Source organism: Salarias fasciatus (assembly GCF_902148845.1).
Source record: "Salarias fasciatus chromosome 7 unlocalized genomic scaffold, fSalaFa1.1 super_scaffold_4, whole genome shotgun sequence".
NCBI classification, from domain to species: domain Eukaryota; kingdom Metazoa; phylum Chordata; class Actinopteri; order Blenniiformes; family Blenniidae; genus Salarias; species Salarias fasciatus.
The window spans coordinates 19,986,450-20,004,269 of NW_021941229.1; the positions used below are offsets into that span (position 1 = coordinate 19,986,450).

The 17,820-nt window shown below is 47.2% G+C and overlaps 1 protein-coding gene across 1 annotated transcript; it reads right to left on the reverse strand.

Annotated features, from left to right (window-relative positions):
* Positions 1-742: 742 nt before the first annotated feature.
* Positions 743-17,487, reverse strand: homer1 (homer scaffold protein 1). The gene is made up of 9 exons (XM_030084590.1): positions 16,809-17,487; positions 8,004-8,160; positions 7,449-7,580; positions 7,278-7,370; positions 2,334-2,476; positions 2,094-2,253; positions 1,882-1,992; positions 1,704-1,784; positions 743-1,562 (listed from the first exon to the last, which is right to left on the reverse strand). Exons 1-9 carry the CDS (start codon positions 16,811-16,813, stop codon positions 1,374-1,376), a joined length of 1,071 nt encoding a protein of 356 aa, XP_029940450.1. The 5' UTR covers positions 16,814-17,487; the 3' UTR covers positions 743-1,373.
* Positions 17,488-17,820: the final 333 nt, after the last annotated feature.

A 17,820-nucleotide genomic window follows, 5' to 3' on the forward strand; every position in this document is an offset into this window, starting at 1 on the left:
CATACGTCTCTTCCATTCCAGCTGCATCATTCACAATTTTCACTGCGATCACGTCATCCGAGCCTCCCGAACCGACGACGACGACAAGCCCTTAAGTAAGTGATCTTCAGGTGTTGCACACTGTATCGTATTCCTCTTTAATTTTTGGCAATATTAAATCCCACAAGGAAAAAAAAACAACCAAAAAAAGTACCGCTTCTTAGCTACCATTGATGCATCTCTGTACCAAAGGCAACATCAGCAAAATATTGAAAATCTGTACAGGAAAACATTATTTGGCAAAAAAGGAAACAACAGATTCTCTGGAATTCCAGCCTTCCTTTTTTTCATAAATACTTCAAAAATATTGCCAGTTTCTCCAAAAACAACCAAAAAAAAAACCCTTGACAGCCACGTACCATACGATAAAAAAGATAAAGTGAGATGTAAATAAAGACATTTTTGCTTTTTGTACACCAGAATTAAATCGGTAATTTTAACAATAAATTAAAAAGGGGAAACGGAAACATGAAAGGAGGGGAAAATAAACATCAGATTCTCACACACACACGCAGTCACACACTCACTCCTTTATCATTATTATTATTTTTTTTTTTTACAAGTGCACTATGAATTTGTTATATTCTGTTTAAAAAAAAGTGTATAGAAAGAAAAGCCTATTGAGTAAAATCCCGCCTTGCTTCGCGGTCTATCCAAGAGAGCAGTAAAAGTACCTGAAAGTGAGAGTGATAAGTGTTTATTAACCCTCGATATGCGCCCTCTTTTTTTTTTTTTTTTCTTTCTGTGTATTGCTCATATATTTTTATAAGAATATAAGACATAATGATGTCCTCCTCTCTGCCTGGTTTGGCAAATCCCTCCACGGTTCGAAGCCACATCCTCCTCTTCCTCCTCGATGCTTTGGCCTCGGAGTTCACAAAGCAAAACAAAAAAAAAAAATCTCAGTGTGGAGGAGGTTATTTTGGCTGACGTGGGTTTTTCTCATCATTTTTAGTGAAGACGAGAAAAAAGAAGAAGAAGAAGAGAAAAAAGCAGTTGCACCAACGCGAAAATCGTCTTTTATGAACAGTTTGTGACACGAAGGAGCCAAAAGAAAAGAAGTTTCCAGAGTGGAGCAGAGAGAAGGCTTCACTTGGCTGTTTTTTTTTTCTTCCTTTTTTGTAAACAACATAGCAAAATGTGTGTTTGTTTGTGTGTTTGTGTGTGCGCCTTAAATGCATAAAGTCGTGTGTAAACTTTAACGTGGGAGAAAAGAAACTTCAAGTTGTGGGTGACGATGACGCGCCCGACATGCAGGTTTGGAGAGATCCTCAGAGTGCTGGCTGCTGTGTTGTCACTGGGGGCGGGGGTTTGGGGGGGGGGGGGGGGTCTTTCTAGCTGCCCTCGATCAGTTTGGCCAGCGTGTCGCGCAGCTCCGTCAGCTCGAAGATCTTGCTGTCGAGCAGCTCCAGCAGGGAGCGCAGGCTCTTCCGGAAGGTCTCCCTCTCCAGCTGGATGCCCTCCAGCCGCTGCTCCAGGTCCCCCAGCTGAGCCTCCAGCGTGCTGTTCCTCGACTCCGTGTCCTGCAACACAAAGTTTACAGCGTGACGCAACGGTCTTCTCACACCAAAACACATAACATTCATAACAGCATAATTTAAAAAAAAACAACAAAAAAAACAGGCGATGTTGTGTTCAAAGTGTTACACGAAGTACAAACTCACGTGTAGCTTCTGTGTGAGGGAGTCTCTCTGAGTCCTGAACTCATTGGCACTCTCGACCTCTGCTTTGAGTCTCTCCAGCTCCTGGAAAAAGGAAAAAAAAAAAACCAAACAAAAATATGATAAGAATGAGCAATAGCATTCACACAGTCTGACGTTTCGGTGCGACGCCGTCTCCAACCTCCTCTTTGGCCCTCAGCGCCAGCTCCAGCTCCTCTATCGTTTGGTTGAGTTCGGTCTTTTGAGACTTGATCACTGTTGTTTGGCCGCTCACGCACTCCAACTCCGTCACCTGCAAAAAAAAAAAAAAAAAAAATCAGATCCGCCAGATGAACGTGCGTCTGGACAACCGCAGGCGCCGGGGTATCGTAACGCGCGGCTGGTAGCCGATACCCGTTTGTGTAGCCTCTCAGCCTCCTCCTGATAGGCCGCCAGCTGCTGCTTCCACTGCTTGACGTTTGCCGTGGACTCCAGCAGCGCCGCCGTCAGCTTGGCGTTGTTCCCCTTCAGCGCCGCCAGCTCCGCCTCCCAGTGCTTGTTGATGCTGGACGAGCTGGAAACGCCAGGAAGGAGGCGGCTGTCAGCAAAAACAGTCGTCGCAACCTGATGACGTCGGGCTGGTGTTTGAGTCACCTGTGTGAGAAGGGCAGTGCATTCTGGGAGGGCTCTGCTCTGGCTTCGGGGGGCTGAGGTGTTTCCGGCGTGACTCTCTCGTCGTCTGTGCCGTTGACGCCCTCCGAGGCCAGAGGCGACTGCAGGTCACCCGGCGCAGACTCCTGATGTGATATGGCGGAACAGAAGGCGGCGTTTAGACGGAACTCTGGTCATTATTTATCCTTTTAAATAAAATATCACAGACACATATAGTTTTCTGTTTCATAGCGTTTTGAGCTGCACAGTAACAGATGATTCCACTGTAGGTTCATCTGGGAAGCGGCCGCCATCAGCGGCTCCGCCCCCAGAGTTACAAATATCACAATCCTCCCGGAGATTTTAAATACAAGACGATGAGAAAGTCTTCATGCTCTCAAAAATCAGTTTTAGCTGAAATATGGACCAGTTTAGTTCCTCTTTCACTCTGTATTTACATCATGTGACCTCAGTCAGTTTTTGTGTGTGTTGTCAGCTGCGACTGTCACTTTTTGAGAGCGTGAAGCAACAAAAAAACAACAACAACAAAAAAAAGCAGGGTATTGTGTCTGTGGGAGGTTCGTCTGGGAAAATTCACAGAAACAGGGATGATGACAGCAGGGTGTTTCCCAAAAAGACAGACTGGCTGGTTGCACCGACGACGGGCGAAAAGAAGTCAAACGGAGAGAAATCTGTCGCTGTGTGAAAGAGAAAACTGAGGGGAGTTGTTCAGGATAAGATGTGGGGAGGGGAGGGGCCATCGGACTGGAGTCATGAAGGTGATTCTTCTGGTTTTTACCTTCTTTTTAGTGGGTTTGTTGACTGACAACACATTCCTTTTACCAGCGCCACTCTACGGAGAAATCATGAGGGAGGGCAAAGGAGGTAAAAAAAAGGCCACAGAGTGTTAGCTCAGTGGCAACGTGAGAGGATGGAGGTGGGAAAAACACAGTAGCAAGAGGTCAGCGGAGCTGTCTTCAGTCTGAAATGAACAGCGGCTCACTGCCGTGGAGTCCTCTCAACGCCGGCTGCTGATCATAGCAACACACAGACACAAACCAATACGGGAAATGCTCAGGTTTCTGCTAAACGTCACTCACAGAAGAGGATTTTTGGCTTTTGTGTTCATGCCTAAGAATGCAAAATGCAAACCAGCTGACTGAAAAATGTCTTTTGGCTCAGTGTTCACTCAGGAGAAATGATTACTGATTCTTGCTTTTTTGTTCTGAATAATCAGCCGCATCACCTGCACAATTCATCCAGATGTCCAAAAGAAAAAAGAAAAAAAAGCCTAAACTGTCATTTTGATTAATTTATGGCTGTTAGATAGGCTCCCCCTAGAACTGCCACCTTAACGTGGTGGGGGAGTTTGAGAGCCCGCATGATCCCAGGAGCTATGTTGCCGGGGGGCTTTATGCCCCCTAGTAGGGTCTCCCATGGCAAACAGGTCCTGGGTGACGGGCCAGACTGAGAGCAGTTCAAAACCCCCTATGAGAAGAAAAAGAACAAAGGTCGTTACGTCGCCCGGTATGGCGCAGCCGGGGCCCCACCCTGGAGCCAGGCCTGGGGTTGGGGCTCGTAAGCGAGCGCCTGGTGGCCGGGTCTTTGCCCACGGGGCCCGGCCGGGCTCAGCCCGAAGGGACGACGTGGGCCTGACCTCCGGTGGGCTCACCACCCACCGAGGGAACCGTAGGGGCCGGGTGCAGTGTGGATTGGGTGGCAGCCGACGGCAGGGTGCCCGGCGACCCGATCCCCGGACACAGAGACTGGCTCTAGGGACATGGAATGTCACCTCGTTGGCGGGGAAGGAGCCCGAGCTTGTGAGGGAGGTTGAGAGGTACCGGCTAGATATAGTCGGGCTCACCTCCACACATAGCCTGGGCTCTGGAACCCAACCTCTCGAGAAGGGCTGGACTCTCCACTTCTCTGGCGTTGCCCGCAGTGAGAGGCGGCGGGCTGGTGTGGGTTTGCTTGTAGCCCCACAGCTCAGCCGCCATGTGTTGGAGTTCACCCCAGTGAACGAGAGGGTTGCATCCCTGCGCCTTCGGGTCGGGGATAGGTGCCTCACTGTTGTCTCGGCTTACGGGCCGAACAGCAGTGCAGAGTACCCGGCCTTCTTGGAGTCCCTGGGAGGGGTGCTGGACAGTGCTCCGACTGGGGACTCCATTGTTCTACTGGGGGACTTCAACGCCCACGTGGGCAGCGACAGTGAGACCTGGAAGGGGGTGATTGGATCGCACGGCCTCCCCGATCTGAACCCGAGTGGTGTTCTGTTATTGGACTTCTGTGCTAGTCACAGTTTGTCCATAACGAACACCATGTTCGAGCACAGGGGTGTCCATAAGTGCACTTGGCACCAGGACACCCTAGGTCAGAGGTCGATGATCGACTTTGTTGTCGTGTCATCTGACCTCCGGCCGCGTGTTTTGGACACTCGGGTGAAGAGAGGGGCAGAGCTGTCGACCGATCACCACCTGGTGGTGAGTTGGATTCGCTGGCGGAGGAGGAAACCGGACAGACTTGGCAGACCCAAACGTGTTGTGAGGGTCTGCTGGGAACGTCTGGCGGAACCCTCTGTCAGCATGGCTTTCAACTCCCACCTCCGGGAGAGCTTCTCTCATGTCCCGAGGGAGGCTGGGGACATTGAGTCCGAGTGGACCATGTTCTCCACCTCCATCGTCGAAGCAGCTGCTCGGAGCTGTGGTCGTAAGGTCTCCGGTGCCTGTCGTGGCGGCAACCCCCGAACCCGGTGGTGGACACCGGAAGTAAGGGCTGCCGTCAAGCTGAAGAAGGAGTCCTATCGAGCCTTGCTGGCTCATGGGACTCCCGAAGCAGCTGACGGGTACCGGCAGGCCAAGCGAACTGCAGCCCGAGCAGTTGTGGAGGCAAAAACTCGGGTCTGGGAGGAGTTCGGGGAGGCCATGGAGGAGGACTATCGGTCGGCCTCGAAGAAATTCTGGCAAACCGTCCGGCGCCTCAGGAGGGGAAAGCAGGTCTCCGCCAACACTGTTTACAGTGGAGGTGGGGAGCTGCTGACCTCAACTGGGGATATTGTTGGACGGTGGAAGGAATACTTCGAGGACCTCCTCAATCCCGTCGCCACGTCTTCCGTGGAGGAAGCAGAGGCTGAGGTCTCAGAGGTGGACTCGTCCATCACCCAAGCTGAAGTCACTGAGGTGGTTGGCAAGCTCCTCGGTGGCAAGGCACCGGGGGTGGACGAGATTCGGCCTGAGTACCTTAAGTCTCTGGATGTGCAGGGACTGTCTTGGTTGACACGTCTCTGCAACATCGCGTGGCTGTCGGGGACGGTGCCTCTGGATTGGCAGACCGGGGTGGTGGTCCCCCTGTTTAAAAAGGGGGACCGGAGGGTGTGCTCCAACTATAGGGGGATTACACTCCTCAGCCTCCCCGGGAAAGTCTATTCCAGGGTACTGGAGAGGAGGATCCGACCGATAGTCGAACCTCGGATCCAGGAGGAACAATGCGGTTTTCGTCCTGGCCGTGGAACAGTGGACCAGCTCTATACCCTCCATAGGGTGCTCGAGGGTTCGTGGGAGTTTGCCCAACCAGTCCACATGTGTTTTGTGGATTTGGAGAAGGCATTCGACCGTGTCCCTCGTGGTGTCTTGTGGGGGGTGCTCCGGGAATACGGAGTCCGGGGCCCCTTGTTAAGGGCCGTCCGGTCTTTGTATGACCGGAGTAGGAGTCTGGCCCGCATTGCCGGCAGTAAGTCGGACCTGTTCCCGGTGCATGTTGGACTCCGGCAGGGCTGCCCTTTGTCACCGGTTCTGTTCATAATCTTCATGGACAGAATTTCTAGGTGCAGCCAGGGGCCGGAGGGGTTCCGGTTCGGGAACCACAGGATTTCATCTCTGCTTTTTGCAGATGATGTTGTCCTGTTGGCTTCATCGAACCCGGACCTACAGCATGCACTGGGGCGGTTCGCAGCCGAGTGTGAAGCGGCAGGGATGAGGATTAGCACCTCCAAATCCGAGGCCATGGTCCTCGACCGGAGGAAGGTGGCTTGCCCCCTCCAGGTTGGTGGAGAGACCCTAGCCCAAGTGGAGGAGTTCAAGTATCTTGGGGTCTTGTTCACGAGTGGGGGACGGATGGAGCGTGAGATTGACAGGCGGATCGGTGCAGCGGCTGCAGTGATGCGGTCGTTGTATCGGTCCGTCGTGGTGAAGAAGGAGCTGAGCCGAAAGGCGAAGCTCTCGATTTACCGGTCAATCTACGTTCCCACCCTCACCTATGGTCATGAGCTTTGGGTCATGACCGAAAGGACAAGATCCCGGATACAAGCGGCCGAAATGAGCTTCCTCCGTAGGGTGGCTGGGCGCTCCCTTAGAGATAGGGTGAGGAGCTCAGTCACCAGGGAGGAGCTCGGAGTAGAGCCGCTACTCCTCCACATCGAGAGGAACCAGCTGAGGTGGCTCGGACATCTGTTTAGGATGCCTCCTGGACGCCTCCCTAGGGAGGTGTTCCGGGCATGTCCCACTGGGAGGAGACCCCGGGGAAGACCCAGGACACGCTGGAGAGACTATGTCTCTCGGCTGGCCTGGGAACGCCTCGGGATCCTCCCAGAGGAGCTGGAGGAAGTGTCTGGGGACAGGGAAGTCTGGGCATCCCTGCTGAGACTGCTGCCCCCGCGACCCGGCCCCGGATAAGCGGTAGAAAATGGATGGATGGATGGATGGATGGATGTTAGATACAGGAAGAGTGAGCCAGCTCTGTAATTTCTGAATCATTAAAGAAAGTAGAAAAGCTTGCAGCAGGTGTGCAGACGCCTGATCCAGGGAATGCACAAGCGTTTCAGAATCTCACAACGATGGCTACAAATGGGAAAGAATCAATGTTTTGGCTACAAGTGCTTGAAGAAAGAGATGAAGCCAGAAGGAGAAGTCGGAGCATTTGTGGGATGAGCGCAGTGATAATGAGTCTTGTTACCTGAGAGGGAGTGCTGGTGAGCTCCGTCTTCTCCTGAGATTTCTCCTTGGCTAGCCGCGCCGCCTCCTTGAACTCTGCAAACTTATCTGCAAACTGAGACGAGGAGGGCGGCTGAAGACTCAGACTTCCTGCTTTGTGTCCTTTCTTCCTCTCTCTCTCTCTCTCTCTCACCTTGACCAAGTGGCTCTCGGAGGAGAATCCCAGGCCGTAGACGGTGTTGGCCCGGCTGTCGGCCCACTGACCGAACTTCTGCGACGTCTTGGTGAAGGTCATGTTGGGCGTGATGGTGCTGTTGATGATGGCCTTCAGTGAGAGAGAGAGAAACAGTGAGCTAAACATTTCACCCTGACAAACGTTTGTAGCTCGTTCTACGAAACGAGACTTTGGCACTCCTTTTTGTTTGGACGATCGTGTCCTCCGGCGGCGCCGGCCCACCCGATCACTTCTATTTCCAGCGGAGCGCGGCTAACTTTCCTGTTTCGACAACAACAGCATAAGTCGCCCGCAGAAGCTCTTGCATAACTATGCTAACTACACCCCTGCTTTCCTCTCCTCCTCTCAGGCTAAAATAATCACTGTCACATAGATATGACGGGCCCGGCCGCCCCTGCACTGCTCCTGCAGAGGAAGCGCGAGTTCAGGCCGAGGCACACGAACACGCAATCGGATGTTTCATATGTCCAGTATAAATCAACGACGCCACGAGACGATAAACCCATCACTCACCTTTGACCCGTCCAGACTGATGATCCGGTAAACGTTCCTCGTACTGTCGAAGAAGTAGGAGACCGTGACGGCGTGCTTGCTCGTGGGAACCCAGTTCTTCTTGGTGCTTGGGTCGATCTGGAAGACGTGGGCCCGAGTGCTGAAGATGGGCTGCTCTCTGCGCAGCGACAAGACAAAGAAACGGACGACACGCGACGTCAGATTCCACAAAATGAAAAAAAGTGTAGCACGTAGCTATGAGAGGAAAAACAAAAATCAGATATCATCACTGGACTGGAACGATGCTCGGCCATTTAAAGCACCGTGGAGTTTGACCTGATCGGAATGACGGGTCGACATCGTTTTACCTGGACAAGCTTTTATCGCAGCCGGTCTCATTTCCACAGTGACCCTGCAAACCTGCTCTCACTTAACTCAGCTGAAGGTGAAGGATTCATGACGTTAATGGACGCAGAGTCGGGACGTAAAGTGATAAAGTGTCCTTTACTTCAGCACATAACCTTCCTGGTGGTTGTTGGAGGCTGAGTTAAAAGGCTCCAAAGGCTGAATACAATATTCTCCGAGAAATATGCTGAAGTACATAAATATAAATTGTAATCAGATTGAACAGTTTTCTGAGTGTTTGCCGTGTTTAAATAAGTGGACTTTTTGTTTGGTGGACAGAGAAATTAGTCATAAGTAGACTGAAGCCTAAAAAAAAAGAGTTTGTGGACATTTCTGTACCAATGATTAGATTTTCGAGGGTGTAGATGAAGCTTTTATAAATTCTAAACTCATTTCATTCACCTTCGTCGTCTAATAAGAATAAATATTTGTAACAATTTTGAAGGATTTGGGAAAAAAGTCCTTCACATATAAAGTGCAGACATCAGGAAAATTATGGTTAAAAGCAAAGGCAACAGAAGAAAAAAAAAAGAGCCTTATGAAAGAAATATTGGCCTGCAACTTGGAAGCAGTGGAGGGAAGAGATGGACAGAGATGGGGGTGTCTTTCTCGAAAACTCATGCCTCGTGGGCAGCGGAGATGAAATCAGAGAGGAATTATGCATTTTTTAAAAGCAGCAAAAGCAAGGGCAGATATGCTAATTTTTTCTCCACTTTAAAAAAGAGAGAGAAAGAACAGCAGTGTAACAATGCAGTGGAGCTCACACACTGGAAGGCGCCACGGTGCCGTGGACGCAGCGTCTCGGACGATGACGGAGCGTAAAACCTCCAGGACGCTAACGGGACCAAGCGGGTTCAGATCAATATTGCAGCAGTAAAGCGCCTCAGTCTGAGGGTAGCTGCAGCAGCGTCTTCATCCAGACACGGTGCCCTCTTTAATGCAGACTCGGTCCTCAGATGTCGATCTGCCGGGCTTACCGAGAAATGAGGAATGATCTCTTGTCTGGGCGACGACTGACTGTCCCAGGACTCCGGCGAGACCCGGCTATTGTTCCCGTCTCTGAGAACTGCTCGTCACGTCCCAGCGTGTTAATTAAGCGAGCAGAGCCGAGGCTCAGCAGATGTTATTTAAAGACGGACACAGTTAATCAGAGCCGCGGTGATAATGTGAGGACGTGTTCGTGGGATTCATACAGACTGGCGCATCATCTTTCCACAGTGGTGGACAAACAGATGAGCAAGGAGACGGGACAAACGGTGAAATTCAGAGGGGACTGAGCACCACAATGGCCTTCATTCTGACACCTGACTTCCCCAGATATGATTTGGTTACAGCTCTTATGCCCTGTTATCTTCCATGATGTGTTCAGGATGACTGGTCAGATAAAGCCAGCACAGGTGAGGCTCCTGAGCGGACTGTACTCATGGAGTTTACCATCGAAACACAGTCTGATATACCGTCAAATGCCTTGTGGACTGTGTCTACAAACTGTTGAGCTTTCAAACAGGTTAACAGAACACCCTCCACGCTTGTTGCTCATGAAGCTACTCTTGCAAGCAGATTTGATTAGCTCTTTCTCGCCAGCGTTTTGATGTTTACAGTGGTGGTTTCCCATTTTCTTTCAGCTGCTGTAGCACCAATTAGCTTGGCAGCAGCAGCAGCAGGAAAAGCAACATCTGCGAAGGCTTTAAAGACTGACTGTTTATGACAAAGTGAAGCAGGTTCGCATGAGGCGGGAAGAGTTCTGGGAAAAATGTTTGTGTAGGAACGTAAGAGACACTGGGTGAGTTATGTCTTCAGCGTTTTAGAAAAAAACTCAAAGGATCTTTTTTTTCCTTTTCTTAACATGCTGCAGCAGATTTTAAGACGTCAAAGATTCTTCACCCAGAGGTGCAAAAAGGTCCTACAGAGACCAACACAATTATAAATTCGGATATATTTGATGTTCTTTCCTGGTTTTTATCAAAACAAAACACTGATTTAGCATCAGCTTCAGAGGATTAACTAGATTAAGTCACTACTTTAATTTGACAGCTAGAAAACATGCGCAGTCTGTCTGTGGTGCTGTCAGTGGAAAGAATGTTTTCAGGGCCTAGAAGTGGATGCTGGTCATTTTAACATTTCAGGTGTCATTCATTCCAACAGCATGGCCTAGATCTGCCCGGGGCTGTGTGTGTGTGTGTGTGTGTGTGTGTGTGTGTGTGTGTGTGTGTGTGTGTGTGGTGTGTGTGTGTGTGTGTGTGTGTGTGTGTGTGTGTGTGTGTGTGTGTGTGTCAGTCCATAATCCCTTTACACAATGAAACCCACTGTGGCATTCACAGTCTCAATGACAGGAATCTGACCACAGATGTTATCAGATCAGCAGTTCTCCACCTAGATACTTTGACCATAGCACTGGGCGGAGGGACGGACACACACACACACACACACACACACACACACACACACACAGCGTGATGTTTTCGTGGCGACAGACAAAGACCTGCAGTGTTTGTGGCAGAAATGATAATGTTCAGATTAACTTCCAATGTCATAAAGAGCGTGTCCTCCATCAGGGCATGTTAGAGTCTGCTGGGACAATGACCTGGGTTGAAGATTGTATTCAGACTTAGGAGAATCTGAGACTTTTGGAAATTGTTAGCTTTGAATAGAGCTAGAGATGTTCATGTGTTGTTATCAAACATTATTGAACAATGTCAACAATTACAAATGACAGTTGAACATATATGCAAGATTTTTTTTTTTTTTTTTTTAAGTAAAGCATTTACTCACTGGCTTGTTTTGAATCAACATTCAGACTCAGATCATGGGGCACAAGATGAGTGGGATCATGTTGAACAGGACTGGTTTTTGGGGCGGGCCTGACTGTCGCAGAGCTCAGCTGAACCGCAGCCGAAAAGCAGTGGCGGAGACATCAATCCTCCGACAGCTCCAGACTCTGTTTGACTTTCTGTGATTAATCACTATTAAATATTTCAGTCGTGCCCCAGATCTGATTTAAAAGAATCAAACTATCCTCAAGAGGCGTTTGTATGAATCCTGACTGATTTAGTGAGCGCAGAAGATGTCACTGAAACGTAACTGTTGAATTATTATCAATTGTTAAATTAACATGTCTCAAAAGGTTTTTGAAAAATGTGTAACATTTTCAAACCAAGTCTTTAAATGGCCTCTCTTTACCAATGTTTAAAGAAATTACATTTACTACACAGCTAACAGAAAAGTAAAACACAATTCTAAATTAATCAAGTCAAAATAACACAGTTGTATTTTTTCATTAGATTTACAAAATGAGTTTCCAGTTTTTCATTCATCAAGTCAACACCATCAGGACGTCACTAAGCTTACAGACTTTCAGTAATTATTGATTTTCTCGGTTCAGACTTAGCAATATGTCATTTTGAATAGTACAACTAATGAACTGCCATGATCATCGTTTTCTATTTTTTTTTATACCGTGACCATTTATTTTTGAAGAAATATAATGATTAATATCGGTTATTTTAAAAGCGTTACTTCTTTTTTTTAAACATTTCAATTGGAATATTTACTATCAAATTCACCCATATATTCTTTAAAACTGAAACCGATCTGAATTGCACTGCTCGCTTTATTTGCAGCATCCTATTCAAATACTTTACACTGCAAAACAGCAGCAAACAAGGACGAATGAAAATAAATTAATAAGACAGAAACTCTGCTCTGTGGCGAAGCGCTGACCGCTGCCTCTCTGCGCCGACTGTGCAAGGGAATAATAACCCCGCATTACTAACTTAGCTGCTGCGTCGTCATGGCAACCAGGCCCACGTGACCCCGGGGCCGGTCATGAGCCGCGAACATACTTCAGCTTCGCTGCTCCCCTCTCTCCTCCACATGCTCTCCTGCCTCTCGCTGCCCAATCCGATGGCAGCGTCCCTGTGGGTTAACCCACTGGCAGAGGGGAGGCAGCGGGGGCCTGGCAGGGCCCGGCAGGGCCCGGCAGGGCCCGGGCCTCCCATCTGAAACACCCATATGCTGATCGCACGCCTCGCTGTTGTCAGCCACACACACAGCAGACAAACAGGCAGTGTGTGTGCTGAGACAGAAGTAAAAAAAAAAAAAAAAACTGAAACAGGAGTGAAAAGATGAGTCTGATGAGTTTAGCGAGTGAAAAAAACATCAGCAATTGTTTATATATATATTCCCAAACATGTTTCACTTTTCTTCTATTAACCTGACTCAATCATCACAGCAGATTTAGATTTTCAATGACCTCATCTTCAGCATTAGAGGACTTGCTTGACATGTCACTGCATAATGAAGGACTCCATTCAGAAAAAAGCTATCAGTGAATATGTCAAAATGTCTCAAGCTGCTCATTTCCATCCATCCATCCGCTTGATCCTGTTCAGAGTCACAGGACGATTCACACAATTCCAGCGAACTGCAGGGACAAGCAGGGTACACCCTGGACAGGATGCCAGTCCATCAGAGAACAACACACAAACAGATACAGTGATAGGAAAATAAAAAGCTATTTCCCCTGATGAATTAAAATGTTTTGATCATAAAAAAAAAAAAAATCATGGTTTGTCATTTTATAATTTCTAATTCAGTCATCTGTGACTTGTTAGTCAGGTGTGCAGGGTGGCGTGACGTCCTATCTCGCTATTTCTCTGAAAGCAATGAACGTAGGTAGGATTTTTTTGTTGTACTTTGGTTTCCTCAAGCAATTCAAAAGCTTGTCTATTGGTACATTGGTGTTTCTAAACAGCATGTAAAAGGGCTTTTTTCTTTGGGGGGGGGTTCCTGACCTGTGATGGACTGGTTGTAGTCCCCCAGCAACCCTAATTTCAGGAATTTCCCTCAAGGATTAATAAAGTATTTCTTCTCTTTTCTATTCGTGGATGATGGATGCTTTTGGTGACATTTGGTTTGGGCTGACAGACTTAAAGGAAAAGGTGGATCAAAGGTGGATCACACTTTTCAGATCAACCAAAAGTATAAAAGTGGTTCACTGTTTTCTTTTAGTTATTTTGTGAAAATTACAAAAAAAAAAACAAAACATGAAAATATACTGTTATGTATGTATATTTACTTATAGGTATTGCATACCTTCCAAAACACAAACATTCTTCATGCATGCTTTGAAATGTTGATGCTGGAAAGTGTGCAGTCCCAGCTTTCCATATAACAGACATCACAATAAAGCAGTGAAATTATTTTAAATATAACACACACTTTAACCTGGATGTTAATATGTTTCTTGCATTTGACTAAAAAACGCTTTTTTGATCAAAGCATCATGTTTCAACAAACCGAGGATGTGTAAAATGCTGCAAGTTGTACATCGATATAACCTCACTTCACAGAATCACAGGCATCTCTTTAACTGCAATGTCTTTGAATTTATTAATATATTTAATTTAGTGGTCCAGAGGAGCTCCCATTCAACACTAATGTCCTTTTGTTGTAGGCAATCAATTATGTATCAGAAATATTTGTCGGAGCATGGCTACTCTCTGCACTGTCTGCAGCCAAAGCACTGCCCTTCAGAAGAATCTCTTTTTATTCATTTATGTAAAAAAAAAACAAAAAAAACATCTTGGCTGATAATTAAGAACTATAATTAGTCTAGTTAGACAGATTACAATATAAATGTAGGTGATAATAAGACATGAACTGCACTTGGTGTTATTTCCTAAATGGACACACTCTGCTGCAGATACGTTTGTTTCCAATATAAACACACGGGCACCGGGACATCTTTGACCTTTTTAGACCAGAGAAACTACTTTCAACCAGCTATTACATGTGGAACGTAAGAAGGAGCTAATTAAAGGGTGACTGGGTGCACACATAGATGGGACATGCTCCCCGTCTATGTCTGAGGAATTGATTGTTGACTGGATTATAACCATTGGCCTTGAGAATTACTGAGGATGTGCTTTGCACGAGGAGGTAAGCGGTTCACCCTCCTCCTCCTCCTCCGCCAACCACAATATGACAACAAACCAATCACATGCTACATCATCTGCTTTCATCTGGAGTAAGAACTAGGTCGCTCTTGATCAGGAGAATCACCATACATCTGCAGGTTCCACTACATGCAGCGCATCAGCCAAGTGACTGTCACTTCCACAGAGAAAAACCATGAGCGTGGAAAGATTTTTTTTTAAAGCACATTGCTCATTCATGTTTTCTTTTTTTTTTTTTTTTTCCCCCCACATCAATCATGAAGAGGGTAACTCTCCAACCTCTAGGCTTTATGGACAAATATGAGTCCACCAGTCATGTTTCATATATATGACTGGAGGGAGGGAAACAGATTGGGATTACACCCCGGATGACACAAGCTGGACTGAACGGAAATAACTGGAGAGCTGTCAGATGGCACAATAATGTCCAAATGATCATCTGTACACTGACGGGGGAATTGTTGATTTACTCCATCATTTGATTTGTCTCTCATCTATTTTACTATATTTTATTTTTAACAACTTCTACTAATTCTGAGTGGCTTTGGACATTTTTATCAGTAAGAACTGATTGGTGCTGTCAGTGTACATTCATAATATTAAAAACAAATCAAAATCATCTATTTCATGTTGTCGGCACAACAGTTTACTGCGGCAAACTTGTCTGTAGCACAGAATCAAAACATGAAGAGCTTTGAGTTGATCTACATCAACATTAGACTTCTTAATTACAGGCTGACTTCTTGATATCTGTAATAAACTCAGATGACTGTGCATAAAGAGTTTATGAGGAAGACATACTTTGATGCCTTGGATGGTTTGCCTTTTCTTGTCTGTTATTGTTACGTGATGATGAGCTTGGAAGAAATTAGTACAGATCTTGGGATGAACCTTGTTATAATTTTAGATGAGGAATGCATCGATGCCAGAGTGCTCGTACTCGGAGAGAGATCCTCGATACCACCCAGCGAGTCCTACATGACATCATGCTTCAGTAACGACGCCTACAGGTACGCAGAGAGTGATGTCAGCAGCTTGGAGAGTCTTTATTATTAATGAGAATGACAAAAGTAAGGCCGACTGTAAACTATGATCTGCCAAAACATGAAGAAGAGATGGAAACCGGTCTGTACAACACCAGCAACTTATCACCAGTGACAACTGGACGAGTCAGGTTAGCCTGATGTTGCTCGTTGGTTTAACTGCTCAGCACATATCTCCAAGCCTTGCTACGTGCTCAAGAGTCTCAAGGCTCACACTAATGATGCTACATGGTACACATGATTAATATATGACTGATACACTGATTAACAGTGAGCTGAAGCGTGTGTGTGTGGGGCACACAGTGAGCTCAATCGCTTGGTCTACAGTACGCATAAGGCAGTGTGTAGCGTCTATCTATGCATAGCCTTATGCACACTGTAGACTGCAGGCTGTTGGAGGTGTGCATGGCATTGAGGCGGATTGCGCATATTGTTTGTGTGTAGAGGCCGAAATAGGCTTGTATCAGGAAGTAGCTTAAGGTTAGCACTCATACTTGCAGCTGTCCTTTAAAAAAGTGGAATCAGTGCATCCCTGTTTTAATATATCTAAATGCATTTGAGTGTAACGTAGCATTTTGAAAGTTTGTGGTCATGAAGTTACGGCTAATTCAATAAGTCTTGCAGTTTTCAAGAACGGGGCTTTCATGCAAGCTTGCACAACAATCATTCAGCCTCCCGTTACACAACTTGAGCAAGAGTTCATGTGAGAGACGGGACAGAAATGGCACAGTGGGTTACAACTGCTGAGGGTGGAGACATGGACGCAGCAGAATAGTGGTGCAAAACAACACTAATATGACAGTAATGTGCAAACTGAGCAGAAAGCTGAACCAACACTGTTTCTGTGAACACTGCTGGTGACATGCTTGGTCCGGTCTTTGCCCATTTTTCTATAAATAAATGGGTAAAAAACAATCATTGTTTTCCACCTACTTAAAGTGGAGTTTTTGCTTTTATGTGGGAATACCGAAGTTGAAACTTGTTGGTTTGTAACCCCATTATATATGGCGACAGAAATGAGTGAAGCAAAAAACAAGAAATGTAATTAACTTTTCCAAGACATCATGACTCTACTTATCTCTATCCTCTCGCTGTGGTGTCCAGTAAGTTATGTTTACAGTCCTCTCACTTTGTTTGGATTCTGATTTCACCTTTAATAATACACTAAATTGACAAAACACTCTGTAACCTCTGCTCCTGATGCAAACTTATGTTTCCCTTAATGTCATCAATACCCTCTAAAACCATGACCATGTGCACCATGGCAGTGATACTCTGTGTTTATGACATGGGATGACAGCAGAGTTTCCTTTAGTTAGCCAGTGGCGGCTAACTCTCTGCTCAAATCTCCTGCTTTGCTCCACAAATCTGCACACAGCAACAAAACAATATCACTCTCATTCATACTGCCAGTTACATACCCCATTTTAGCTGGATCTGGCTGCCAAGTTTGAGTCGAAAATGATCCTGTCGGTGGTCTCTGGAGGGCGGTGCGAACAGGCTGAGTGTGTGTGTATGTATGTGTGTGTGTGAGAGAGAGAGAGAGTGTGTGTGTCTGTGTGTGTGTGTGTGGAGGCTGGCCCTCAGCTTTTGATCCGCTCTCCCTCTAAATAAAGCCGCTCCGCTCGCTGTGAGTTGACGGCCGCCGGCGGAGCCTCTCCGCTGCCCTGCCCGCCTGCCCGTGCGCTTGTTTGTTTTCAGTCCGACATGGCTCGCTGTGTTGTTTATGCCCTTGGGTGCATCACTTCTTTCGCAGAGAACAGGGGAGGGAGGCTGGGTGTTGGTTTCATCCGAACAAACGTGTCGGTGCATGCATGATGACCGAGAACGCAGCAGCAGCAGCAGCAGCGGCGGCGGCGGGGCAGACGCTAGTGGCTGCTACCCTCCGTTAGCCGATAAAAAACTCAGTTAAACGCGGGATTATCGAGCTCAACTCGGGTCCAGGCTGTCAGCGAGAGGGAGTGTGCTTTCTGGCCGAATTAAGCTGGTGCAGCCGCGCTTTTCAACCCGCGGTGGAAACACAGAAAGAGCGAAAAAAGCGTCATTTAACTTGTGAAATAGCGCATAGTCCTCATCCAGTCGACGTTAGCTTGCTGTAAGTACCCTGCCTGGCAGACGTCAGGGTAAAAAAAAAAAAAAAAAAAGACACACAAAAAAAAAAGACATTCACCCCTTGATATGACCAAACTGCCCCCGTATAGATCCAGATTTTAGTCGCTGGCTTTTTATCGAAGTCCTCTGTGCCATTAAAGTCCGTCCAACCGGGGGAGTATTACAGAGTTTTACCGCCGCTAATAAGAGGTTTAACGCAGCTCCGCGGTGACAGACATCTTTCCTGCCCGGGCTTCATCTCCTCCGCAGCTCCTGGAGACTCAAACACAAAAGCACACGCGGTGCACGCTCCGGTGTTTATCATCACGTCCCCGTCCGTCC